General features: G+C 39.5%; 1 protein-coding gene across 2 annotated transcripts in view; it reads left to right on the forward strand.

Annotated features, from left to right (window-relative positions):
- Positions 1 to 19,627, forward strand: part of LOC102788571 (calcium-dependent secretion activator 1-like) — a 243,993-nt gene extending 224,366 nt beyond the window's left edge. For both annotated transcript variants that reach the window (XM_087850444.1, XM_087850445.1), the window contains 2 exons: positions 14,171 to 14,275; positions 15,988 to 19,627. In XM_087850444.1, the coding sequence (XP_087706570.1) occupies positions 14,171 to 14,275; positions 15,988 to 16,161 (279 nt within the window). In that variant the 3' untranslated portion in view covers positions 16,162 to 19,627. The remainder of the gene's footprint in view (positions 1 to 14,170; positions 14,276 to 15,987) is intronic.
- Positions 19,628 to 27,664: the final 8,037 nt, after the last annotated feature.

Consider the following 27,664-nt stretch of genomic DNA (forward strand, 5'->3'; position numbering starts at 1 on the left):
ATTTTGTCCGTCTGTATCTGGAAGTCCCACAGGATCTTAGCTCGGTCATTCTCCACCATCCTGGGGGCGTCTCCCATGTTGACCTCGGGACTTCCAGCCCATACTCGGCACAGATGTCCCTGTATGCTACGCTGGCCACTTGGTCATGGCGTTCCATGTATGCCCTGCCTGCTAGCATCTTGCTCCCTGCTGTTATGTGCTGCATTGTCTCAGGGCAACAGAAGAGAAACAGAACACCTGCATAATTAGCACGGCTTGATGGTTTAAGCTGTGAACACACTGCCAAATCTTTGTCCCTGTCCTGTCCCTCTTTATTCGCTCCTCACTCTGAGTGTTGACTCCCACATATTCCTGCTCCACTGTAACACTGGGACTTTGCTGAAACACAACAGAACAGAAGTGAACTGTGAGAGGGAGGAAGAGAATCCCAACGTAAAACACAGACAAAGATGCATCTTGTTTTCTTTTTTAAAGTGAGACGAATAGGTTCCAGTGTTTGCGTTCATGTTGCTTTCTTTTACTTTCCTCAACAGGCACCATAACATAACATATGTCTGTTTAATACAGCTTTTAATGGGATTGTATCAGTGTGTTAGAATAATATCTGAATGTTATAAGTTAAATTAACGTACACAATGTTGCCACTCTCATGGTTTCCTCTTCAGACACTTGCAACAAAATACAAAAAGACAAACAGTTTAACAGAATGTTAACAGAAAGTTTTGCCAGAATTAAATCCCCTGTCCAGATTGTTTGGCAAGCTGTACAACTTAACTCAAAATACAACAACACCACATCTTGAAAGAACAAATTAATGAAGTAAATTAAGTAAAAACAGGCGGCTTTGATCAGGACCCTTTTTCTGCTTTCCACGCAGCACATTCCCCCCCCCCCCTCTGTCCCACACACAGCTGTAACTCTTTCAGAAGAACATCCACCATGTTTTTATGAACTTCAGCAATATATATATATAACCCTGGGTGTTTACCAGTGAACAGTGTTAAGGCCAGAGCGCATTCAGAATAGAAACAGTTCTATGAGCAATACAAAGACCTTTACTGGAGGCTGTGTGACTCCCTTGTTTCAGTACGTTGCTGTGTTCAAAGGAGAGACAGAGCATATGCAAAGGGGTCTTATAGGCACCAATATCAGGCAGTTCACACCCCCTAATTAGTCAGTGGTTATTCGGAGCTGTCTCAGGGTGCTGAGGCAAGGTCTCAGGTGGAATTACCTAATAGCAAAGCTTGTTAGAGGTTTGCACGAGTAGGCATAAAGTTGGACTCCAGGAACTACAAAACACAGTATTCTAATATCAATAAAATTAAAAGTAGCAAATAAGGCCGTGCAAAATGTTTTGGTCCAAACAACAGTGATGTCTAATTTAAGTACATTAACAAACTGACCAAATTACCACTGCAAGCATTGAAATAAATAACAAAGAAGTGAGACTATAATTTTACTTTTTAGATAATTTGCGGACTAAATAATAAAATCATTGTTTAATAAATAAATAGTGAAACGTGTACTCTTTCATGTGTTTTTGTTCAACCTAGGTTGTATTTACTGCACACACACACACACACAAGAGGCAGAAAGAGGCAAAGCCCCCCGATTCCTTGTAATCTCTTTGTACCCACCATAGTGTGGCCCCTACTCAGCTTCAACATTCCTGTCACTCTGCAGCATAAAAGCTCATGAATAGCCCCACAAAGGAGGGCCTCTGACCTAACAAATTGGTTGGCTTTTTGGAGATTTTCTGAGTGTGTGTGTGTGAGGGTGGGTGTGGGTGTTTATAAGGGCTGATTTATGGTCTGGTTGAACAACTTCTGACTATGTTAGAGACACAGTGGAGGGCTGAGTGAACATGCAGTTGTCATTGTTTTGGTATCATTTAAATAAATGGGGTAATAAGGCCTTTTTGCACATGCATAAAAACAGTCGCACAGAGCCCCCCATAATCTGATGTAAGCAGGGTATTTGGAGGGAGATTCTGAAGGTATTTCAAAGCCTGAATAATAATTTATTAGCTGCTTTCACTCACAGAGAAATCAGTATAATTACTGTCATCTGTAGTTATAAAATGTAATCAGACTTAAATATGCAAAACTAAAGAAGTCAGTTGCTTCACCAGTTTGAGGTTAATATCACACATCTAGCAAACCTTACTGTGAAATAAAAGGATTTTATAATGGCCAGTAACCTGAAACTTCTTAAAGTCAAAGCTGTGAAGGAAGCGAAGTGCAATGTCTAACCATATCAATAACATTGGTTTATAGTGATGCAAGCCATCAGACAGGTCACTAGGTCAGGCATTATTAGGTATATTATTTCACTTATCATATCACTGTTGCAATACACATTTCATTGAAAATGTTTAGATGCCTCAGAGTCATCATCTACTCAGTTCAATTCATTTTTATTTATACAGCACCTTGATCTTTCTGAGTGAACTTTCTTAAAACATCAGCATATCTATTGGATCCCACTCCTACAAGGCTGCTTAAAGAGGTCTTAACATTAATCACTGGTCCAGACTTAAATATGATCAGTTTATTTCAACATAGTCCTTCAAGATGGCAGCAATTAAACATCACTTACAAGCTACAGCTTTTAAGCAATGCCATGCTAGAGCATGCTGTAGGTATTACAGGTATTGCACTGCAGTGGTTTGTATCATATCTATCTAATAGACTCCAGTTTGTGCATGTAAATGGAGAGTCTTCTTCACACACTGAGGTTAATTATGGAGTTCCACAGGGTTCAGTGCTAGGACCAATTCTGTTTACATTATACATGCTTCCCTTAGGCAGCATCATCAGAAGACATAGCATACATTTACACTGCTATGCAGATGACACCCAGCTCTATTTATCCTAACATATCCTTCAATGTGCATATTAAATAAATATGTAGGATTTGCGCAATCTCTCTAAAGTTAGAAAGAAACTGTCTCAAAAAAACAACAACAACTAGTTTGTGCATTTAGTACATCTCGGCTGTAATTCATCATTATCAAGATGTCCTAGAAACTCCCTGAACAGCCTTCAGGCAAAATGCTGTGGTGAGAGAGCATATTTCTCCTATACTATATCCTATATATCTGAATCGAATTTAAAATTGCATACGAGGTCTTACGAGGTCTTAAATAAAATGGTGGTGCGTACAGACATATGCAACCCTTTCATGCAGCACCCAACTCCTGTGCGTTTTTGTTGCATCTTCCTGCAACACATGCCTGCAATGTCAGTCGTCAGTCCTTTTTCTTATTTTGTATATATTTCGCTTGTTGTGTGTGTATCCATTTGGACTGTATATATTTCTGCTGTTTGCTATATGTTCCTGCTGGGAAGTATTTATATTTAATTCAAGCACAGTTGGTGTGGAGCACCTACAACTTAATTGTACATGTACAATGATAATAAGGGGCTATTCTATTCTATAATCAGGCTAAATCTTATCTTAAAGACCTCCTATGAAACCATATCACTTTTTCAAGATTTTTCTCATCTAGAAGCATTGTAAGGCTCAAAATGCTGGCATAGCATTTTGGATTTGGCAATACTGAAAGGAACTAGAAAGAAAGCATATTTCTCCAATACTGGCTTCTCTTCATTGGCTCCTTGTTAAATCCTGAATCAAATTTAAAATCCTGCTCCTCACATACATGAATAATCGAGCCCCATCTTATCTTAAAGGCCTCATAGTACCGTATTACCCCAATAAAGCACTTCTCAGACTGCTAGCTTACTAGCGTGGAGTGGAACCTTCTCCTTTCATTCTCCCAGTTTGGATTAGGGAGGCTGACACCGTCTTTTAAGATTACAGCGGTCCCTCGTTTATCGCAGGAGTTACATTCTAAAAATAACCCGCGATAGGTGAAATCCGCGAAGTAGCCAATTTTATTTTTTACAATCATTCTAGATGTTTTAAGGCTGTAAAACCCGTCACTACACACTTTATACACTTTTCTCAGACAGGCACGAACATTTTCACACGTTTCTCTCTTGTTTAAACTCTCAAAGTTCAAACTTTCGTAGAAAAATAAGAATGAAACCAAAGATCAAACCCTGTTTTCAGGTCCAGAACATGGGAATTAATGAACCAATGGTATGAAAGTGGAGGAAGCAAGAAGAATGAGTTGAGTAACGTTTGATTTCTCTGACTGTTTTGTTTCGCTTGATGCGCCTTATGGTCTGAAAAATACAGTAACTTCTACCTTCCTTTAGGTACCTTGGTGTGATGTTTGATTCTGCCATGTCCCTAGAACAACACTCTCGCCAGTTAATTAGGAACTGCCTTTTTCAGCTAAGAAACATCTCCAAACTTCGAACTTTGCTGTCTAGGTCTGAGTTAGAAATGGTTATTCATGCTTTTATTTCTTCTCGCTTAGATTATTGTAACAGCCTTTTTCTTTGTTTGAGCAAAAGGAATCTTGAGCGTCTCCAGTTAGTCCAGAATGCTGCTGCAAGGCTTTTAACTAAGACATGAAAAACAGAGCACATTACACCAGTATTCCGTTAATTACACTGGTTTCCAGTACATTTTAGAATTCATTTTAAAATCCTGGTACTGACTTTTAAAGCTTTGAATTGTGATGCCTCTGCTTACATTTCTGATCTTTTAGAACCCCACGCTCCCTCTTGCAGCCTGAGATCATCTAATCAAAGGCTGTTGTTAGTCCCATGAACACATTTTAAGACCAGAGGAGATAGATCTTTTAGAGCGGTGGCCCCCAGGTTGTGGAATGCTCTCCCTACATCATTACGTTGCCTTGATTGTATTTATTCTTTTAAAAAGCAGCTTAAGACTCATTTATTTAGATTGGCTTTTAGTTAGATTTGTGCTGTGTTTTATTATTAATGTATTTTATGTATTTCTGTTTTATATTACTGTGAAGCACTTTGTGGTTTTTATCCTGTGAAAAGTGCTATATAAATAAATTGATTTGATTTGATTTGATTTAGCGTGTCCAGAAGTCCAAGTTTTCCATCTTCCTCTGCCTTTTGGGTGCTATTGCAGGAGCCTTTGATGGTGCAAAACGTTTCATCAGCATATATATATATTTATGGGGAGAAAACTTACAAACATACAGTACAGCACTTCAGAGTCACACTGCTAGGATCGAAGATTTATGTAAATCCGTCAAGCAGAAGGCATTCTGTACTGTACAGGAGACGGAGATTGATTGACAATGGTGAGGATGCAGAATACAATGCGCTGTAAAAAAAAAAAAAAAAAAAAAAAAAAAGCATGCAAAATTGCAAAAGAATCGGAACAGCGAGGCTGCGAAAAGTGAACTGCGTTATAGCGAGGGACCACTGTAAACCTAAAGCGTTATAGTTTCATAGTTAGGGCTGGTGATCTCTGAATCTCGCTTGTTTCTTTACGTTGTTGCATTAATGCAAGTTATTATATTGCTGATGACAGCAATATAATAATCTTCAATGCAAAAAAATTCATTAAACAGCTGAGTAGGTAGTTGGGGAAGGTTTCGGGGGTTTAGAGGTGTACTGCAAATCCTGCTGGTGGCAGAGCCCCCCACTGCCAAGCACCATCTGAAGACTGGGGTGTGAACATGCATGAGGTTTGCGTGTAGCAGTGGCAAGAGCTGGTGTCAAATGGGGGCAGGAGGTTGCTCTATCGCCCATCTTTTGCTCAAAGAGGGATGGACCAGTTTTATACATGTGTATGAGGCAGTGTGCTTGTGTGTGTGTTCAGGGTGTGCATGTTGCCCAAGTGTAGGTAGAGCATCATCAGAATGTTGTGAGGTGACAAAACACACACAAATGCACTAACACAGTCGAGGCTGTCGAGCAAATCGGGGCCCATGATTCAGACTCGTTAGAATGTCACAGATTTTGATCCCTGTGGGGTTATGGCATTATGTATGCAGAGCCATATTACGCTTATTTTGGCTGTCTGCAAGAGCTAGCCCCCTGCTGATCCCCATGCAGCCTAAAAAAGAGAGCTTGGGAGAATTTGGGTTTTTTTCTCATGATTTTCTTTTGTTATCTCCAGACATAAAGCGAGAGGGGCCAACACTGTTCATTTGACAACCTTAGTGATTTTCAAGTTTGTGGATGCCACAATTTGTTCACCCTATCCTGAAAAAGTCTCTTCCTGCATGGTTTGACAGTAAAGTGGCTTTGAAATATTTGTAGCTCAGAAAGCTGCGTATTAGAGGAAGTGAAGAGATTTCTCCACAAATTTGAAATGGGCCCATAGAGCCCAAATTATAAACAGAAGTTGTTGTTAATTAACAGGAAAAGTATGTTTACTTATGCATTTATGTATCTTTTCAATAATTATGGGTGGTATGGTGGTGCAGTGGTTGGCCTGCCTGGCACCTGTGCCTGTGGGTTCCCTCCAGGTCTCCCTATGGGAGCTCAGATCGTCTCCAGCCCTTCACAGTAGCATTACACAACTTTTTCCCACACCAGTACTTTTTTCTGCATTTTTCAGAGTTAATTGGACAATCTAATATAAGAGAAGGATTATATTTAATACTTAAATGAAAATTAAGACTATCAGACTGAAGTCTAGTATGGTTGCTGGTGTCTGCCAGCTGTACAGGCATTCATGTCCGGTGTACACTGAGTTCTCAGACACAGCACTTTGTGGAAAAAGCTGTTTTCACATTGTCTGAAATGTTCCTATGATCCAATTTTTTTCACACAATAAACAGCATGTTTTACTTTGAATACTGTCGAGTATAGCGCTGAATTTGTTTAGATTCTATTACACTTTTGGATTTATCACACTTGTTGAAAACAAGTTTTAACATTTGGGGGGATTGTAAAACCCCCTCATTTTAGGTTTGACAGCATTTTAGTAGGTAAAGCTGATGCTTGGACATGACTTGAGCTGCGGTTTGGGGAAGACCTCAAAGGGGACTAGCGACGGCGGCCTGGCAGATCCCCGTGTAGTAATTAGGAGTGAAGAAGTTAAAGAATTGAGAACAGGGAGGGAGGGGCATGTAAACGAGAATGAACAGTTTTGAGACAGATGACAACCGGAAGGAGCGCGTTTGGAAGCTTGGTCCCGCTCCTGAAATTCCGATACATAATCTCCAATAAATATTGAACCATGTCTTATAAAAGAGCCATTTTTACAGAGTTTTATAGAACATTTCTAAAGACAAATTAGATGCTAACTGGACTGGTACTTATGTAGCACTTTTCTTCTCCATTTGAACAATTCACCCATTCACACATTGATATAAGTGCCTTTTTTTTACCTAACATTCAAACATCCTACACAAGGATATTCTAGTCCTTTTCCACTAGTACTTACTCGGATTGGCTTGGCATGGCTCTACTTGGTTTTTAGGGTTTTTCATTACATCGTAGTACCTGGTACCAGGTACTTTGTCAGTGCCTACTCGGCATATGTTAGGTGGTACTAGATTGTAATGAAATCACATTCGATTGGCTCGAGCTGCATTGAGTCAAGTAGGAGGAAAAGGCTGTTAGATTGGTGGTGGACCTGCTGTAGCACCTGAGACACAAATGGCTTTACAGCTGATGCAACATACGACTTTAACACAGTTAAATGTTTGTTTGGGTCTTTCTTTCTTTCTCTATGCAACTTATAACTACTCACTGTTGGTCTGCACTATAAAATCAGTATTAAATTCAAACTGGCATTAAAAAAGATTTTAAATCTGATGAAACTCACAGGCATTATGTGTACACCAGATGTCCCTGACAGACTTCCAAAATGCTAGTCGTGGCAGCAAGAAGTCTTGTGACGTAACTGTCAAGTCCTTTTTTTATATAACGTTAAGAAAACTAAAACAGAGCAAGCACAAAATGGCTGCTGCAAAAATGGCTGCAGATGGGACCTGTGCAAAGTCTCTTCAAAGGGAGAAGTGAAGGAGGGGCGGGTGATGGCAAGAGCAGCCAGTCAGTGGATCAGTCACTCCAGGCCTGGCCTCTCGGTGGGGGGTTGTGCTTGGGGCGAGATCACAGGCCTGCTGCCTCCCTGATGCCTTCACAGGCACACAGCAACAGATAGGAAGCTGTTGGCACCAGGTTGCCTCACTTATTCACCCCAGCACTGCTTCAGCACAATCATCTTTTCTGTAACCCACGTCCTCATTTACTGAGCTTGACCTACATGTAGACCTGGTGTCTTCATCGTCAGCCAGTCTGAAAACCAAAGCAGGTTATGGTCTGTTCAAAAATGGATACATATGGAGTAGTTTTTGTGCTACTCATCGAGGTCATCGTTGATAGATAAAATGATATCTTAGCTTACTGTCACATCTACATTTTCTATAATTATGTGTATTGTAGCTCTGCGGCTCAACAGTGGCACATAATAACTGGGGAAATGGGAGAAAACATGGTGATGTGGTATATCCTATGGCTCCAAATAAACTTTTACATTAAGCTTTAAGCTTTTATATGAATTTATTTCATTGAATTCAATTCAATTCAATTCAATTTTATTTATATAGCGCCAAATCACAACAAAAGTCGCCTCAAGGCGCTTCATAGATACAGAGAAAAACCCAACAATCATATGACCCCCTATGAGCAAGCACTTTGGCAACAGTGGGAAGGAAAAACTCCCTTTTAACAGGAAGAAACCTCCAGCAGAACCAGGCTCAGGGAGGGGCGGGGCCATCTGCTGCGATTGGTTGGGGTGAGAGAAGGAAGACAGGATAAAGACATGCTGTGGAAGAGAGACAGAGGTTAATAACAGATATGGTGACTAACCCAGTCACCAATTGCAGGGCAATGTAAAAAAGGCCTCTTAAAAAATGAAAATCGTCAAAAAGTTCTTCATTCATTCATAATTTAATTCTTTTGTATATTCTATAGGCAACCCTTTTTGTTTTAATTTCTTCAGTACTGCTTATGGATCATGGAAATCAGAAATCCAGTATCTCAATATGTTGATTTTAAGTAAATTAATAATTTATGTATTTTGTAGGAAAACATGTAGCAACATGGAGAAAGAAACTTTTGAGGCTAGTGTCAGATCAAGAGCCACTATGCCAAGATCCAAGAGTCTGGAACAAGAAGTCCAAGTTGTTTTAAGTCCAGTATGAAGTTTCTAGAGTCTGTGATGATTTGTGGTGCTATGTCCTCTGCTGACTCTGGTGGTGGTTGGTCTAATAAGTCAAACAGCAATGCAGCTGTCTATTTGGAGATCTGAGAATACTTATTTCGTAGAAAGGGAAATTGTTGGTAAACTGGTGCCAGGGTACAAAGAAGGGCCTCAACGCCTGTGATGAAATCACAGGAGCTCTGCTCGAGAAGACTGTGGCAGTTAGTGAAGATATTGTAATGATGAGTCGGGATTAATCTGATTTTGTATTATGTGTTATAGCAGGCAGAGCGTGGACAATGGACAGAGTGGGCAGGTTGTGAACAGGTAAGGGGAGCTCTCGCTGCAGCAGTGGCGAGCAGTTTCAGAGGATAGCACTGTCAGATTGAGGGTGGCACATTTGAGGGGGTCAAAGCTGGGGTCAGGGTTCGTGGATTCTACTTGGACCTTTTATTTACTCGGCAGGTCCAGCTATCACACAAGAGAGTAACATTATGGTGTCAGAATATGGAGTGCTGTCATCAGAGAACTGACGGGACAAGGTATAAGGCTTTACATTACAGGACTCGGAAAGGTAGGTGATAATGAAAGTGTGGGACGTTTCCACACACAGAGTTAGCCCAGCAATTTCATCTGAAAAATTACTCATAAGGAAAAAGTTAGGAAGAGAAGGAAAACAAAATCCAACCCAAACCTGTCCTGCTGAAACCAGCAGCACATCTCATGTGTGCTGAGTCAATTTCATGGTAAGATAACCACAAAAGACAACGAGTGACTATTTCTTAATGGTTAATACTAGAATTTGACAATACTGTAAAATGAAGCATTTAGAATCATTTTAACAGGACACTCTTTCCCCTAATGTGGAATAAGAAAAACGCTAATTGAATTCAACTTTCATGCTAGATTAAGCAAATATGGGTTGTGGTAGCACTGTCTATTACAGCTCAGTAATAAAGTGGTAATAGTAGGGTAATAAGTTATTACCATTCAAAGATCCAGCATGCAGCACGTAGCACCAAGCCACCTGCTTACACACTGAACAAGCAACCACCACGATCTATGGTAGTTCTCTGAGCAACAGTTTCACAGATACAGATTGTCCTTTGTACCATTATAATTGTTGTATGAAGTAAAATAATTAGTCCATCCAAAATAACATATACATTGGGATATTCAATGTCTATCATTAGAAATAAACGAATACAAAATTAATTGGGGGTGCGGGGAGCTATACGCTTAGTACACCACACATCCAACCCCCTCACATAAACTGTTATAACTAGAGTGCTTATAACAGATACAGACAGACACACTCACATTCACACCCATGGGCAATTTAGAGTTACCAATTAACCTGTCCCCACTAACTGCATGTCTTTGGACTGTGGGAGGAAGCCGGAGTACCCGGAGAGAACCCACACAAACACAAAACATGCAGACTCCACTGTGCTGCCCTGCCACAGTGAAAGCTATGGGAGATTTTAGACATGTTAGATTGTGTGAGTGGCGTGATGGTGTAGTGGTTAGTGCTATTGGCTGAAATCAAGACGGTTTATGGTTTGAACCTTTTTAATATATCATTACATTCCAAATAGTTTCTTTATGCTTCTTTCAAATCAAGTAATTTATCATATTCAATAGACATTTCCTCCCCCTAAACATGCATATACCCCTCCCCCTTCATTTTCATTCCCTTTTTTCTCCAGACTCCCATCCACTCTGCTGTGACCCTGACTGTGGAAAGTGAGTCGGCTTGTATTAGTATCACCCTACACTCATCACTGTCCATCAATTAGGCTGACACCAGCCAGGGCCCAAAGAGAAACATCTGCAGCTGCTGTGCTCGGAGCTCACTGTGCCTCGCAGAGCTTACTGTTTGTCTAAGCCAAGAAGTCAATGCTAGTTTGAAAATGGAAATACTGATGTGATTGGTCGATGGATGGTACCTTGATACTACATGATGTGGAATGCTAGGGCTAAAGTAACAAACACTACAACCAGTGGTTTTCTTAGTCTTGATTGGGATAGCATAGGTGTGCTATTTTTAAAATCTAACATAGTAAATGACATCACAGAACAAACCAAGACTAATTTAATTACATGGAAGCAAAGAAATGTAAATGGAAGCCAGACAGTATTCCCCCAGAAAAGTTACTGCAGGTTAGGTATTAAAGTACATTAAAATTACTTTAGAAGGTTTTATCAGAAATGACTAATAGGTGCTAATCATTATGCTAACTTGTGCTTCCTGTCGGAAGTAAGGAGACATTAGCATAAAACAAAGCACCTGTCTGTGCCTCCAAGCCGCAAATCAGTCATTTGTTGCTGTGCCAGTACTGTCCAACTGTTTCCAGCACAGCCCAAGATCTCCATCATCCATGTGCAGCTCACACACCGTTTAGCTAGCTAACAGGCTCCAAGAGAGCCAAAAGTTATTCTCCACACCATTAGACAACCACAAAAGCACTGCTACGAGGCAGGTAGCCATGGTTTTAGACAAAAACCTAACCAAGCATCCAACAGAAACTGGTATTCATCAGAGCAGGCAATATTTTTCTGCATTATTCCTGATTTACTATCCATCCATCCTTTCTTCCTCTCTCGCTCATTCCCTTTGTTTGTCAGTATTACGTCCATCTGCTCAACGCATCCTATTCATTCATTAATACACTTTCACCTCGATCCTTAATCACCCAAACCTGCTCTTTTCTCTCCAGCCTGAGCTCTTGGTCTAGCTCTAACTGTGCTGTAACTTTTACAGGAAGGCAAGTAGAACCAATTGCTAAGACGACTGCCAAGCCTGTTCAAATTGTTTCATGGCCATGGTTAGAGCTCCTGTCCCCTCTCCATCGTGGTTTCTTGCTGTTGTATTAAAGGAATAATTAAGAACTTTTTCAAAGACCATCCTCTCTACGTCACGTTACCCACATGATTCACGGGGGGAAACTTTTCCGTTACGATGCTAAATCACTGTAATTCATTTACCCTCTAATGCTAGCTGCATTTCTATACGAAGTGCAGGTCTAACTGATCTCAGACCAGTAACAGCTGAGCCAGTGGCAGCTTGCCTCACATGCTGCTCCCCCATCAGTTTACAGTCACAATTCACATGTACAAACTACTAGAAACAAGCTGCTGGGCTCTCAGGAAATTGATAAACTGATTTAGTTTAAGAAATCAGTCACATTGGTCTTTGCAGTAGCCCTTTTTCACCAATCATAATGGGGGGCTTAGCAGTCCTGAGAGGTGGATTTGACTAAATGGTTTCATTAAATCCAGTTTAAGTTAACTTATATAGCATTTATACCCAAGTGGCCTCACGGCCGCCTCTCTGTTTTGGTGGATAATGTAGCTCTTTTTAAGATATCAGTCTCCAGCTTGCACTGGGGCTGTTTGAAACAGAGTGTGAAGCAGTGGGAATGACAAATAGCATTTCCAAGTCTGAGGCCATGATTCTCAGCCAGAAAAGGGTGGCTGGAGCACTCCGGGAAGGGGATAAGTTGCTACCACAAGTCGAGGAACATTGTTCCTTTGGCCTCTTCCTCATCAAACCCAGAATTATCCATCGGATTGCAAAACACAGAAGCATGATTTGTAACTACAGAGAACACATCTTCACTGCGCTAGAATCCAGTGGTGCCATGCTTTACACCACTGCATGCAGTGCTTTGCATTGCGCTTGGTGATGTAAGGCTTAAATGGAAACTCATTCCATGAAACCCTCTATGCACTGTTCTTGAGCTGATCTGAAGGCTGGAGCTCTAAAGCAATTGACTGTGCAGAAAGTTGGCAACCTGTGTGCATTATGCACCTCAGCATCTGCTCACACTGTGCTGTGAACATAGAAGTGATTGGAACACCAGAATTAAATTATTTGGATGGGTGAGTGAATACCTTTGGCTATGTCGTGATGTCCTTCAGCAAACACAGTAAACAAATATGTAAGGCAGCCTTTATTCATTTGCTCATGTATTAAAAAATATCCTGTCTCAGAGTGATGCTGAAAAACTAGTTCATGCATTTATTACTTCCAGGCTGGACGACTGTAATTCATTATTATCAGGGTGTCCTAAAAACTCCCTGAAAAGCCTTCAGTTAATCCAAAATGCTGCAGCAAGAGTCCTGACAGGGACTAGAAAGAGAGAGCAGATTTCTCCTGTTTTGGCTTCCTGTTAAATTCAGAATTCAAAATCCTGCTGCTCACATACAAGGTCTTAAATAATCAGGCCCATTGAACCAAATCACCTCATACCCATATGGAAAAGAAAAAACTTGCATCAGATGTGGCCTACTTCATATAGTGAATCATATGATTTACTCATGAAAGTGGACACTTTCATATATTGTTTTAGTAAGTATCCAAAACATACAAGTTTCATTTATATAATTTTTCAATGGATCTTATGTCTGTTTTCACTCTTGTATGCTTTTTATACAAGTTTCACACAAGACAGATACAAACTTTATAAGATTTATATCTTTTCCATATGGGGACGTCGACATTAAGTATGATGAGCTGGTTCTGATGTTTTATTAATAAGAAAAGTAAGAAACTGAGATTCTGCATCCAAGAAGAAGGCAGCAGCAGGGAGAATTACACTGTTTCATCCAGGAGCTGGAGCTGCCGCTTTCATACGTATTTCAGGAGGGCAGTTTGGACTTTAGTTAGCAGAGGTAGGACCTCATCTAAAGAGGCAAAGAAATCCTTTCAGAGAGCCGACTGGTCTGGAGTAGAGTAGCTGTGTGTCTGAGTTGAAATAGGATTATTCACCACTGCGCTTGTTGAAAATGCAGTGACCTGATTCGTCAGATCTGTGTATTTGGATTCCAGCAATCAAAAATAAAGGGCAGGAAATTTGTTCAGTGAAATTACGCAGCTAGAGTGAACGGCTGCATTAAGAATAGGTAAGTCCAACACACAAAATATTTGAATAGATTTTACACGTCTAGTGTGTAAACGCCTTTTCAATGGTACACAGCAAGCATGAAATGATCCTTTTTTTTCAGCCAAAAGCACCATCGCAATAATCTCTACAGAGGTCAAGTTATTGTGCATTTCACAGAGAATCACTTGACACTACAGTGGTGTATGTTTGTGTGTATTTTACAGCAATGGTACACGAGCACAATGACCCTTATAGGAACATGGCTGACTGACCGTGTGGACCTGCAGCTCCATGTTTATCAGTTGAAGGTTCTCATTAGAATTGTCAAGGTGAGAATTACTTGCTTTTATAAACTCAGCAAAAAAAGTAAGGAAATTTGTTTTTGGCTAATTTTTCCTTCATTGTAACACTGCTTCTAGCCAATAGATCTTATACTCTTAGCCTGTTTATTTTCCCTTAAATATGGCAACAGTTATAAGGAAAATGTATTTGTGGGTTAACGACAGAATTGAGCCTATTGGTTGTGCCCATGAAAAAACTTCGACCCTGCTGCAGTGTTCGCTTGGTGTCTGATTCAAGCATGCCTCATTTGACTTATCTGAATAGGGTACCTGCCATAGGGCATGGGTATCAAACTCCAGTCCTCCAGGGCTGGTGTCCTGAAACTTCTCCATGTGTCCCTGCTGCAACACACCGGAATAAAATTAGTAGGTCGTTAGCAAGACTCTATAGCACTTGATTGCATGCTGAGGTGGCAACCCCCAACCCTATTCAAGTAAATAAAAGTGAAGTAGCATGTTTGAAAAAACATACTTCTAAACATATTTTTAGTTCACCACGTTCATTCACTCATGAGCTGCTGTAACAGGAATCAAATGGCTGAATTGCCACCTCAGCATGAAGTCAAGTTCTATAGAGTATCAATTAAGGGAGAATAAAAGAATATATATACATACATACACACACGCACACACACATATATATATATATATATATATATACATACATATATATATATATATATATATATATATATATATATATATTGTCAAGAAGCATTGTAACAACAAAGAAATATAACAAATTTCTTGACTTTTTACGCTAAATATTTTGATGAAAGTGAAATGTTAAATATTTCTATTTCGATCTATTTTATCAGTTGTGTGCAACCATTAAAAATGCAAAATGCATTATTCTAACTAATTAAGTCTAAGGGTAAGTGGTTGCTTTTACAGTTGCTAAGGAGGTAGAGAAGGTTATCTGTTAGTTAGTATAGGAATTGGTGATTTGAGCCCTCCAGTCTGCATTTCAAAGTGGGTTAACAATCAGTGTCTTGATATCATGTTCACATTTTTGCACCAGTTGTTATTTGTGTATAGGCAAACACTGCCTCCTCGTGATTTACCAATAAGAGCTCCTATCTGCCTGGAATGCTGTTGACCCCACTATGCTAACAGTGTTTTCAGAAACAGAGATTCAGCCAAGTCGCTGTAAATATTTTAGCACAGTCCCTCATGCCATGTTGTGTAGTTAAGTCCAGCCTTAGATAGTCCGGTTTATTCTCCAAGGAGCGAACGTTAAAAAAATGTTAAAAACCTGCGTTTTACACAGGTTAGCCTTTAGCTTAGCAGTTAGCCCTGCTCTATGTCTCCTCCACTGTCAGATGTTACTGGTGCGAAGCTCAGTTGCTTCCTGGAAGTAGCCGGCGTAGTATACCGAGCCTATGTAGAAGATCCAGAGTGGTCGCACCTACTCCATCTATTGTTTAAGCTTTAACGGTGCTATCATCAGCCAGTGCAGCTGCAGCTTAACAGGGCACCACTATCATCATCATATTAATAAGATGTACTGATGTTCACCTAAACTTTTGTTTATCTAATTTGAAGACCGACTCAAGACCTGATGATTTCATTAACACCTTAAGAGGCTAAGTGGATGAGTCAGGGACTCACCAACCCAATCAGCTGACATGCTTTTTTATATTTCCTGTGAAGCCAGGAATATCTGTGCTAATCATTTTTCCTTTTTCTGTTTGAGATAGAAAAAGTACCGTGACTTCCGCCTTCAAGGGGTACTGGACTCTACGCTAAACACTAAGATGTACGAAACTGTAAGAAACCGACTAACCTTGGAAGAAGCCACGGCATCGGTGAAAGAAGGAGGGATGCAAGGCATTTCAATGAAGGACAGCGATGAAGAAGATAACGATAACTAGATCAAAAGAGTTGAAATAATAATAATAATTTCAGTGTTTTGGTATACTGCCTGACAGTCCACACCAGTCCTTCTATAGAGTCACAATAATTTGGCCTGTTCCCTCCATTGCTTGGTTTTAGTTTTTCTGTTGCCAATACTTCCACAATTCTGTTAAATTTATGACATTTATTATTATGTTTATACTATTATGTATCTTTAAAGACCTTCAAGTGTGTCAGTAATCATCACTTAAAATCTTCAAAGCTAAATTTCCAAATAATTAAGGCTAGTACCTAAATTATCTTTTGCCTTAATTATTTAGTCTTTGTATTCTGTTCTTGTTTATACTTTGAGAAATACACAGTGTTGTCTCTACACTTCTGCTGGAAAAACTCTCAAGTGATTTAGGCCATTATACTGTGATTTCAAGAAAAACAGTAAAACTAATACTTGTCTGTCTATTCCAAAGTCTGCCTGCAAATGCAGGATGAACTTTGCACTGTCAAATTCACATTGTGTCTGATGGAAGTGTCGCCAGAAAATATGGATATTTATTTGTTGGTATTCACCTGACCCAAAACAGCTAAATTAAAGCATTTAGAAGTTTTTTTTAATGTTTTCCACCAATATGGATGAGCGTTTTCTTTCCATATGATATGACTATGTTATACTGAAAAAGTAATTATCTTGTTTTGCTGCACCAGATGTGAAAGTGATTTAAATTGTCTTCCTTTGTAATGGTTCAGCAACATTTCTCAGCTAAAAAATCAAATTAACGTTTTTTTACATTATGTGATGTTACAGGATGTGACAGTGACGGTTTTGCAGGCTCTAAAACATGCTTTGTAATTGCCAACAGCAAATGTGAGACAACAAAAGAAATTCAGCACATTATCAACAGTAAGACTGGTGGTCACATAGAATCGTTTTACACCAACAAAAAATATACATTTGAATACATCTTTAGAAACCCTATCGCTAGTGTCATATGATAGGAACTGTGTCAGATTTTCAGGATGTAACAAGTGTTAGAGGTTCAACATTACAAGTGTTTGGTTCAGTGTAAGAATCAAATGATTCCTGTCTAGTAATCTAAATCTAAATGTCATGTGGAGTATGGAAGGGGAGAATGTGGATTCGGAGGACAGGGTTCAAAAATGGACCTTTATTTAAAGCTGACAGGTGAAAAACAAAGTCAAAAAATAATAGTGGCAAGTGGCAGTAAACAATGTCCACAATGTCTAACACACAGAGAACAAACCCTACAAAAACACAAAAATGGGGGTTCAAATATACACAGAGGTAAAACAGCAGGGAACACAGATGGAACGAATCAGGGAAAACAAGACAAAAGAAATAGGAAAACCCAAATAATTCAAACTAAGAAGGCCCGAGAATATAAACACAAACAGAAAACCAAACAAGATTTCAAGAACAAAGCAGTAAACGCTGAATGGAAACTGGAGGGTGTTCTCCAACTACAGGGGTGGAATCACACTCCTTACTTTCCCTGGGAGTGTGGACTGGAGAGAAGAGTTAGTCTGTTAGTCGAATTTTGGATACAAGAGGATCAGTGCGGTGTTTGTGGTTTTCATGGAACACTGAACCAGCTCTTTATTCTCTCAAGGACAATTGAGGGTGGGAATTTGCCCAACTAGCCTACATGAGATTTGTGGTAATTTGTCCACATCCCTCGGCGTATCCTGGAGTATGTGGTGCCTGGTCCATTGCTATGACCTGTTTTATCCCTCTATAATCATTGCACGAGCTTTGTTTGCAAGTCGGCAATAAGTCGGACTCATTCCTGGAGCGTATTGGACTCCACCAGGGCTACCCTTGTCACTGACTCGCTTTGTAGTTTTTATGGACAGGTTTTCTAGGCATAGCCATGTGGCAGAAAGCTTCCACTTTTGTGGCCTCAGAATCTCATCTCACCTTTTTGCAGATGATGTGGTTCTTGTTGGCTTCATCAGCCAAGTGTGAGTCATTGGGAATGAGAATCAGGACCTCCAACTCTAAGGCCATGGTCTCAGCTGGAAAAGGGTGGGGTCCCTACTCAAATTCAGGGACGAGTTACAACCCTAAATGGAGGAGTTTAAGTATCTTGTTGACACGTGACTAAAGAAGGGAGCTTGACAGACAGATAGTAGGCCGGAGCTGCAGTAATGCAGACGCTGCATCAGACCGTTGTGGTGAAGAGAGAGCTGACCTCTTGATTTATCAGTCAATCTGCGTCGCATGCTATCTACGTGCTCAGACTGGTGATCCAAAATTGAGGAGCTCATTTATGTTAATGTACTTATACTCCTAAACTAAAAGTTTTGAGTATTATGGATTTGGCTTTCCACCAATTGACAGAGCTAGCTGGTTTTCTTTTATTGCTAAACTTGGTGCCTAAATAACAGTGAAATAAAAAAAAAATTGCATGTAGCAAAATATCAAGATGTCAAATTTAAGCAATATGCTATTATTATGTTATTATGTATTTGCCCTGCAAAAAAATGGCTTATATGTCACAGATGCAGCCAACAGAGAGCTGGTAGAGAGCTTGTACTGTTAGAGTATAATTGTACTTTTTGTTTTTGTTTATTTATTTTTGGGGGTAAATCGATAAAATAAAAAAAAGTATGGGGTTATGGATGGTCCCTGAACATTTACAACATGAAACAAAATATGGAGTGCATAATCAGTTCAACATATGTAGTTGGACTTAAATGAGGCACACCTAAATGTTATTAATCTTTCAGTGCACCAGATTTTTTGCATGACTTGAAATTGTGGCCACAAAATAATGTGAAGGAATAATGTGTTAAATATCTGTATGTGTGTGTTTTGTGCAGTAGAACTGGAAGACTTGTGAGTTCCAGGGTCATCGCAATACACACAATCACTTTTTCCCTTTACAAAGTAAATGATGCACTGCCAGTAATTTCAGTATTTGGTTAAACAGCCTACAGATAAATATATGAGCAGCACAAGCTGTGTGCATTCGTTTGAACATCAACCTTGCATCTCTGGCTTTTCCTAACTTTGTTTGGTTTATGTATATAGTACAGCAATACACTTGTAGTTTGATTTTTAATTACACTTCTAGAGCAATTTTTTCAACATTTTTCGCATTTTAAATTTTAGAGCAAATCTTTTTTTAGTCGACTATATGTTTAAATAATACAGTTTATTTCCATTTGTTGTTTGTTCTTGATAAAGTTTCCTATATGTCCCCGAGGCTCTATTGCAGCATCTATGAGGGAATTAATCGTCATTTTTATAATGGACGACAAGAAATGACGTTTCCTACAACTTTGCTTTTCTCAGTTGTGTTCTTTACCTTGAGTTATGTGTCATACTGTATGTAAGAATTGCATGGACCTGGTATTTATTTCCCAAAGTGTTTTTGCTCCATGTGTGATGTTACTGGGGGGTTCACCTTCTGCCTTCTTGAAAAATCCACTGAGGCCAAGAAGATTTAAATAAAAGTCATTGGAAAGTGTAGCAAGAAGTTTACAGCTCATTTATTTTTGTCTTCAATGTGAATTCACATTGTGAACTGTAAGAATGTGACCCAGGAGGGGGGAGAGGAAACAAAGTGAAAGAAATAACAACAACAAAATACATATTTGTTAATCTGTGCCCATAACCTCCTGACTTGCTCCACAGCAGCATTTTCTTAAGACACAGAGTCTTAGATTAATTCTGTGGATTAAAGTCATCTTGAGCGTTTATAGTACCACCCTGAAGGAGATTTAGCTGCATTGACCAAAATCAAATCCAGAGCTGAAGATGAACGCTATGACTAAATTCGAGGAGATTAGATATAATATCATTCCAAATTAAAAGAGGACAGGATATCTCTTAATTAATCTATAGACGGGAAGGCACTGGGGGGGGGGGGGGGGGGGGGTGCTTGCGTGTTGGGGAGTGGCGGGGGGATGTGGGGGTGAAATCCTTCTTAGAATATGAGGAAAACAAGGTTTTTGGTAAGAACAAGGTCCATCTAATCCCTGGGTGATCCACATGCTCACTGTGATGACTTTGTCATCAGACACACTAGTCTGTCTGTATTCAGTTTGTTTAAAGGATTTGGACGAGTGCAGAAATAAATAACTTCATAATATCAGCACTTATCATGTGATAACTATATGGAAATTAAATGTATTTCTGCCAAAATAAATTAAAATTTATTTGGGGAATCCATTAACCTCCTAGGACCTGGTGTCCACATATGTGGACATCACATTTTGGGTTATTTAAACCAAAATGTGATGTCCACATATGTGGACATCACATTTTGGGTTATTTAAACCAAAATGATAAATTTTGCTCTACATTATTATAGAGCAAAATTTATTATTATAATAAATTTATTATTTTATAATTTTATACTGCTACTGTTCTATCGAAATTTTAAACGAATATCCTCATACGTGGCTCTCATTTTTCTTAGAAACAAAAATCAGGTAAAAAAAAAAAAAAAATCAGGTAATTCTTTGTTTTTACATTCATCAGGTCCCAATATGCCAAAATATCAAAGAGAAATTAAAAATGCTGCCGTGGAAGAGTTCGGGTCTTAGGAGTTTATTCTTTTTTAAAGTAACACTTTATAACAATTGTTATCGCGTGGGGCTTTATTTTGTAAATTAAAGACCAAAGTTATTATAGTTACCTAAAACTAAATTAAAACAGGATGTAAAAAGTACAAATGTACAAAATGTAAATAAAAGTTAGAATTTTGAAAGACTGAAATGATTTTGTGAACTTGGAAAAGAAAACAATTTAAAATAAATTAATATAGGAAATAGCTTTAGTTGTAGTTTTTGTTAGTTTGGTAAATGCATTTCAAAAAGTTGTGTTAGTGCGTTTTTAAAAAATATTGTCTCATATATGATCCCGCCATACAATAATAATCAAAAGACTAAACAAAAGCTACATATTTTTAAACAACTGACACTGAAACGAAACTGAATTAAGAACAAAGAGTCAAAGCCTAATGTAACTTTGTTTACATTCGCTTGTCTCTGATTTTTGCTGTTGTAAAATATGTAAAAGGTGCTTTGAGTGGCCAGACTAGTCCAGAAATTTCTTGGAGACAAATGTTAAATAATTTCAATATAAATAATAATCTTTTGCATATGAACAGACAGTGTATGAAATAAGCCGTGTGCTTAAACATCTAAAATCTGTGTGATCTGCATGTGATTGAAATGTGTTTTTTTAATATCAACTGAAAGTCTGTGAAGTCTGGACTGGATTTCATGAACGTTCACTATAAGAACACAGAAATATCTGTCGGGTATGTGTATGCCACCTCACATCAGAGGAACTTCAATGAATGAATCAATGCCTACACTTTAGACTGGTTTCCACTGGTGAGGGCAGATTCAATGGTGTCATGTTAAACAATGCCAGCATTTTCATACACTCCGAGTAACAAAGGGATTTTTAGTTACATTCTTCATTATAGTGTGTGTCCAAGAAAGCTTTCTATTCCTTAAAATATCAAACACTGAATATGCTCCAGCGGTCGTTGTTTTGGTGAATACTATTTTAAAGGCTATCATCGCAATGAAAATGAAAAGGAGCTATTTGAGTGGAGGAAATGCTCTTTACCTCCACAAAGACTATTCCCTCACATCCTATATAGTAAAAGTAATCAAGAGCAAAGACACAAAGCAGCCTACCTATTTTAACATCCCATCTGCAGTGTGGGTGAGTTGCCTTAGAATCATTCATTTAATTTCCCCATGAATATCCAGACACGATTGGACAGTTCTGTGTGAGAAATGACACCAGGACAGATTAATGGGCCTGGAGATTTATGCTGGCACGATCTGAGCTGCTTTGGCTTTTAAGCTCCAATCAAGTGTGGAAATGGAAAATGATAAGTGTATCAAAATAAAAAGAACCTCCAACTGACCATCACAGTGAGAACTAGCCCCGAATCGTAGTGCCGACAGGCTGCCGCTGTGCTGTGGGGAGTTGTGCAGTAATATGGATGTGAGACCAAGGCATTGCAACACACTGAGCCCATCAAGCCATCGCTGACATGATATATGTGGATAATGACAACAGGAAAATGAAAAACGGAGACAGAAAGCAGCCCACGTGTAGACATTCAAGCTGCCAAATAAATTAGTCTGTGATTTGTTGTGAAGAGGCCTTTCATTTACAAAGCTTTTCATATCGTCCTTAAAGGTAAACAATATCCAAACAGAGAAAGCCTGCTGCCCAGGAGACAAGGTTATTTTTGTACGACTGCTTTGCGTGCCAGAAGTGTCAAAATTGCCTGCCATTTGCGAGGGCAGGTAGATGTCAGATCCTTTTAATAAAAGCAGCCCCTAAAGCCTCTTATGTTTCCCTCCCCATGCACCAAAACCTTCTTATCATGGCCTTAAGAGGGTACAACAGCCCACTGATTAATTTTAGATCTGTTCTGTGAAAAGAGTAGCTTACAGTTTAAAGTAATCTCACACAATGTTCAGACAAGACATCAGAGCAGATTTTGTTATTCATTGGCAGTGAATAATACGCAGGACTGTTTGTCCTGCTTCACCATCAAATACAGTCAAGCCCATATGCAGATCAACAGTATTACATTATTACAGAGTCTGTCCATCGAACATTTTGCTGTACCCCTACCAACTTCCTCTAAAGACAGAAAATAGTTGCATTAAAAAGAAACAAGAATGAAATTTGGGTTGTTTTGTTTTTGTTTACGCCTTCTTACCTGGATTAACTGAGCTTGCCGCAGCGCATCTCTGAATGCTGCGGCCAAGAAGGACTCCTTTCCAACAAATCGCATTTTACATATGTTGTTGATAGAGACAGAAGTTGTAGGTGTTCGTGTGCAGTGGAGGGACATTTAAATTTATGTCTGCACCCTCAGACACAAATCTCCTCACTAACGAAGCAAAAGTGCAAAAATAGGAAGTGCCACTGGCATCTTAATAAAATCAAAATAAAACCTCAAGCCTCATTTCCTGAATGAGGGCTCTAACGCTCAAAAACAAGCTTAAAAAAGCTTATTTATTCATAGATTCAGGGTCACCTGGTCCAGCCCTAACTATATGCTTTAGCAAAAAGGAAAGTTTGAAGCCTAATCTTAAAAGTAGAGATAGTGTCTGTCTCCTGAATCCAAACTGGAAGCTGGTTCCACAGAAGAGGGGCCTGAAAACTGAAGGCTCTGCCTCCCATTCTACTTTTAAATACTCTAGGAACAACAAGTAGGCCTGCAGAGCGAGAGCGAAGTGCTCTAATAGGGTGATATGGTACTACAAGGTCATTAAGATAAGATGGGGCCTGATTATTTAAGACCTTGTATGTGAGGAGCAGGATTTTGAATTCTGGATTTAACAGGAAGCCAAAACAGGAGAAATCTGCTCTCTCTTTCTAGTCCCTGTCAGGACTCTTGCTGCAGCATTTTGGATTAACTGAAGGCTTTCAGGGAGTTTTTAGTTTTGAGACAGGATATTTAATTTTTATTGGTATTTTATAAATCCAATGAGTCCTACATATTTTCTTGTTTTGCACATTGAAAAACATATCCTGTTCAAAAATGATTCCCAACACTGTTGCTGGAGGCCAAGGTGATGCCATCCAATGTAAGTAAATGGTTGTTTCTAAGATTTTAGGGCTGAAGACAATAGCCTCAGTTTTACCTGAAGCATGACACCCTGTGGAATTATCCTGTGTGTGCTCCCCATTTTCATTAACAAATTACAGTCTGCTCGATAGAGAAGATTCAAACCACGCAAATGCAGGACCTTTAATACTGACAGCATGCTCTAATCTCTGTAATAGAATAGAATAGAATAGCCCTTTATTGTCACTGTATGGTCAACAGTATCAAACACTGCACTGAGGCCAAGCAGGACTTCTTATGTCCAGGGCCATAACTAAAGTAATTTGTCACTAATGTTGTTTCAGTACCGTAATGAACTGAAATCAGGCCCCATCTTATCTTAATGACCTTGTAGTACCATATCACCCTATTAGAGCACTTCGCTCCCGCTCTGCAGGCCTACTTGTTGTTCCTAGAGTATTTAAAAGTAGAATGGGAGGCAGAGCCTTCAGTTTTCAGGCCCCTCTTCTGTGGAACCAGCTTCCAGTTTGGATTCAGGAGACAGACACTATCTCTACTTTCAAGATTAGGCTTCAAACTTTCCTTTTTGCTAAAGCATATAGTTAGAGCTGGACCAGGTGACCCTGAATCCTCCCTTAGTTATGCTGCAATAGACGTAGGCTGCCGGGGATTCCCATGATGCATTGAGTTTTTCCTTTCCAGTCACCTTTCTCACTCGCTATGTGTTAACAGACCTCTCTGCATTGAATCATATCTGTTATTAACCTCTGTCTCTCTTCCACAGCATGTCTTTATCCTGTCTTCCTTCTCTCACCCCAACCAATCACAGCAGATGGCCCCGCCCCTCCCTGAGCCTGGTTCTGCTGGAGGTTTCTTCCTGTTAAAAGGGAGTTTTTCCTTCCCACTGTCGCCAAAGTGCTTGCTCATAGGGGGTCATATGATTGTTGGGTTTTTCTCTGTATCTATGAAGCGCCTTGAGGAGACTTTTGTTGTGATTTGGCGCTATATAAATAAAATTGAATTGAATTGAAACCTGACCAATGTGGTATTTTATCTCTTTGTCTAAATCTTAACGATAACGAGTTTCATTCACTATTGTTTATAAAGCTGTGAATCCTCCTGTTTAACAATCTTGAAACAGCATTCTCTCATACATTCTACATCATGTATTGAATGACAATCCATTCTGCCAATAGTAATCTGTGACAGTCACATAGCATAGAATAAAGTGTATGACTGTATGTTTCAATCTGGCTTGTGGTCTAAATTGCTTTGAATAGTCATAAGAATAAAAACATCAAAATGCACATTTACATCAAATATTCGACAATTTCATTACAGCTATTGCACATCTGAGACTCTAAAACTGCCGAGGTCATTCTTGTCAGCAAACTGTGAAGTAATGACAGATTTGAATGACCCTGGACAAGCGTGTGTCATCTACATATTCTCTGCCATATTTTATTAGGCACTGATTCTTTAACCAGTCATTTCTTTGTGGCCACTGCAACAAACTTCTGTAGAGTTCAAAACCTCCAACTGCTGGTTTTCTTCTACAACCCCCATGACTGCCCAATGAGACCAAACACTGTACACTAACACAAACATCCATTAGGATTGTATAATATGCAGCAAAATAAATGATGAAGAACCACTTCGATTCCTCATTGTTGCACAATAAATTAGTCACAATCATAAACATTGAACTCAATGCAGGGAAATTATCAAATGACCAAACGCTCCCTTTTTTATTCAGTGACAATGTTTGTAAGTGCGTGTGCGAGAGAGAGAGAGAGAGAGAGAGAGAGAGAGAGAGAGAGAGAGAGAGAGAGAGAGAGAGAGAGAGGGACATTTTATGAATGTCATATTTCTACAATATCATTTTCATGACCGGTAAATTGTAAAAGTAGAGGTTCAATCACTGCTCATTTTATCAAGCACCTGTTTTACTATATAATTGTAAGATTAAAGTGAAAAAAGAAAGAAAGCATTTACGTATACACATATAAATGTGTGCGTGGTGACAAAGACAGCGTGACAGGCCACAGGGCAGCTGGGGGCTGAGGGGGGGGGGGTGTTCAGGAGCCTCAGTAAAGATTTGACAGGCTGGAAAAAACCCTCCGCAGCACATCAGGATGGAAACTCATGCTGACAAAAAAGACTTGCGCAGGAATCAAGCCAAACAGTCAGTTCTGCTATTCCCAGCACAAACATGCCACATTGCCTTGACACACTCGGCTTTCCTCTTTGTTGGCATCTGCTGCTAAAAACTTTTTTCCTTCTTTTCGAACTGAGGGAGGAAGGAAGCAAACACAGAGTACTGGACATAAAGTCAGCACACACAGCAGCAATACGTTTAATACCCAAAAGTGTGTTTTGATACCAGCTTTGTGTGTTTCTGAGAAGCCTGATTGAGCCATTGTTCTCATTTGATTGAATGTTAGTCTCAGTGATGCTAACAAAATCACCCCAAACCAATCCCTGTACTGGAGAGTCTATTTACAAATGATGTGTTTTTACTGTTACATAATTTATCATTTATCAAATTAGTCATAGTCCTTCATGTCATGGCAAAGTGGACAGCTGCGCTGTTGACACAGATGAACATTTATGGTGCTGAGTACACCGCTAATACTATCTGGAAGGACACCTGTGATCAGCGAGGAGCTACAACGACGGGTGCAGCAGAGCTTAAAGGAGGAAATACAACCACCTGTCCTGCTGTCGTCATGGGCAATACGAGTTTCTTTGGCAATAAGACGGAAAGGTTTGGTCCCAGTGGGAATACCATATCATGTGTTTCACTTGTTGTACTCATATTTCCACCACAGTGTAACAGTACCAGAAGCTGTTCAACTCAATTCAAATTTATTTATTTAGCACCAAATCACAACTGGAGTTACCTCCATGAGCTTTGATGTTGTAAGGTAAAGACAAAAGTTGTTCCCAGTGGCAACAACAAAGTTGGAGGAATCGCACTATTTGTAAGCAAAAGTGGTGGACGTGTTACTTTAAAGTAGATATTGAAGTAGAATTAGAAATAGAATTTTATTCCCGTTATTGTCACTGAAACAGCACTTCTTCAATGAAATTAGGAGTGCTGCTCCACCATCTGGTGGATACAAGAGACACAATCACACACAACATTCACACAAATGTAAACTGATATAATAAGTAACGTGAAAAAATGAGCATCTCTTAAAATGGATACTGTGCAGTGTACGATAGTGTTGAGATGGATAAAAGTGGCTCAAAACTCTAAGTCTGGATGAATGACCTGCCTGGTGGTGGCAACTGGAAGGGATTATGGCCGGGGTGTGATGAGTCCTTTATAATGTTTGTGTCTCTGTGAGGTGGGCAATATTATCCCATTTGAGCAGTGAGAAGCCAAATTACTTTTCAGCAGAACACATGACAATGTCAGGGAGCTGTGGACTCAGGGAACAGACCGATGGACAGGAGAGGGGGAGGGAGTGAGGGACAAGAGAGGATGAGAGACACATACACTGAGACGTGACTGGGAAAACAGGCAACTAAAACTGGAGACAAGAGACTTTACAGGAGATGCTGGGGAGGACAGACAGAGGCAAGACCCAGACAACCAGGACACGAAAGGAAAAAGACTAAATGAACAAGTAGCTGAACTAGAAACACAAACCATGAAACAAAGAGCCACAAGAAAACTAAACTACAGCGGTCCCTCGGTATAAAGCGGTGCACCTTTCATGGCCTCGCTGTTTTGCAAATTTCTTTTGTGTGCAATTTTGCGATTTTCATTCGATAATACTGGACTTTCTACGAAGGTTTGAACTTTTAGAGTTTAAACCATAGAGAAAAGTGCGGAAATGTTCGAGCCTGTCGGAGAAAAGTCTATAAAGCGTGTAGTTAGAGGTTTTACAGCCATAAAACATCTATAATAATAGTAAAAAAAAAAGTTGGCTAC

The sequence above is a fragment of the Neolamprologus brichardi genome, chromosome 13 (genome assembly GCF_056152115.1).
Source record: "Neolamprologus brichardi isolate AB-2024 chromosome 13, ASM5615211v1, whole genome shotgun sequence".
NCBI lineage: Eukaryota > Metazoa > Chordata > Actinopteri > Cichliformes > Cichlidae > Neolamprologus > Neolamprologus brichardi.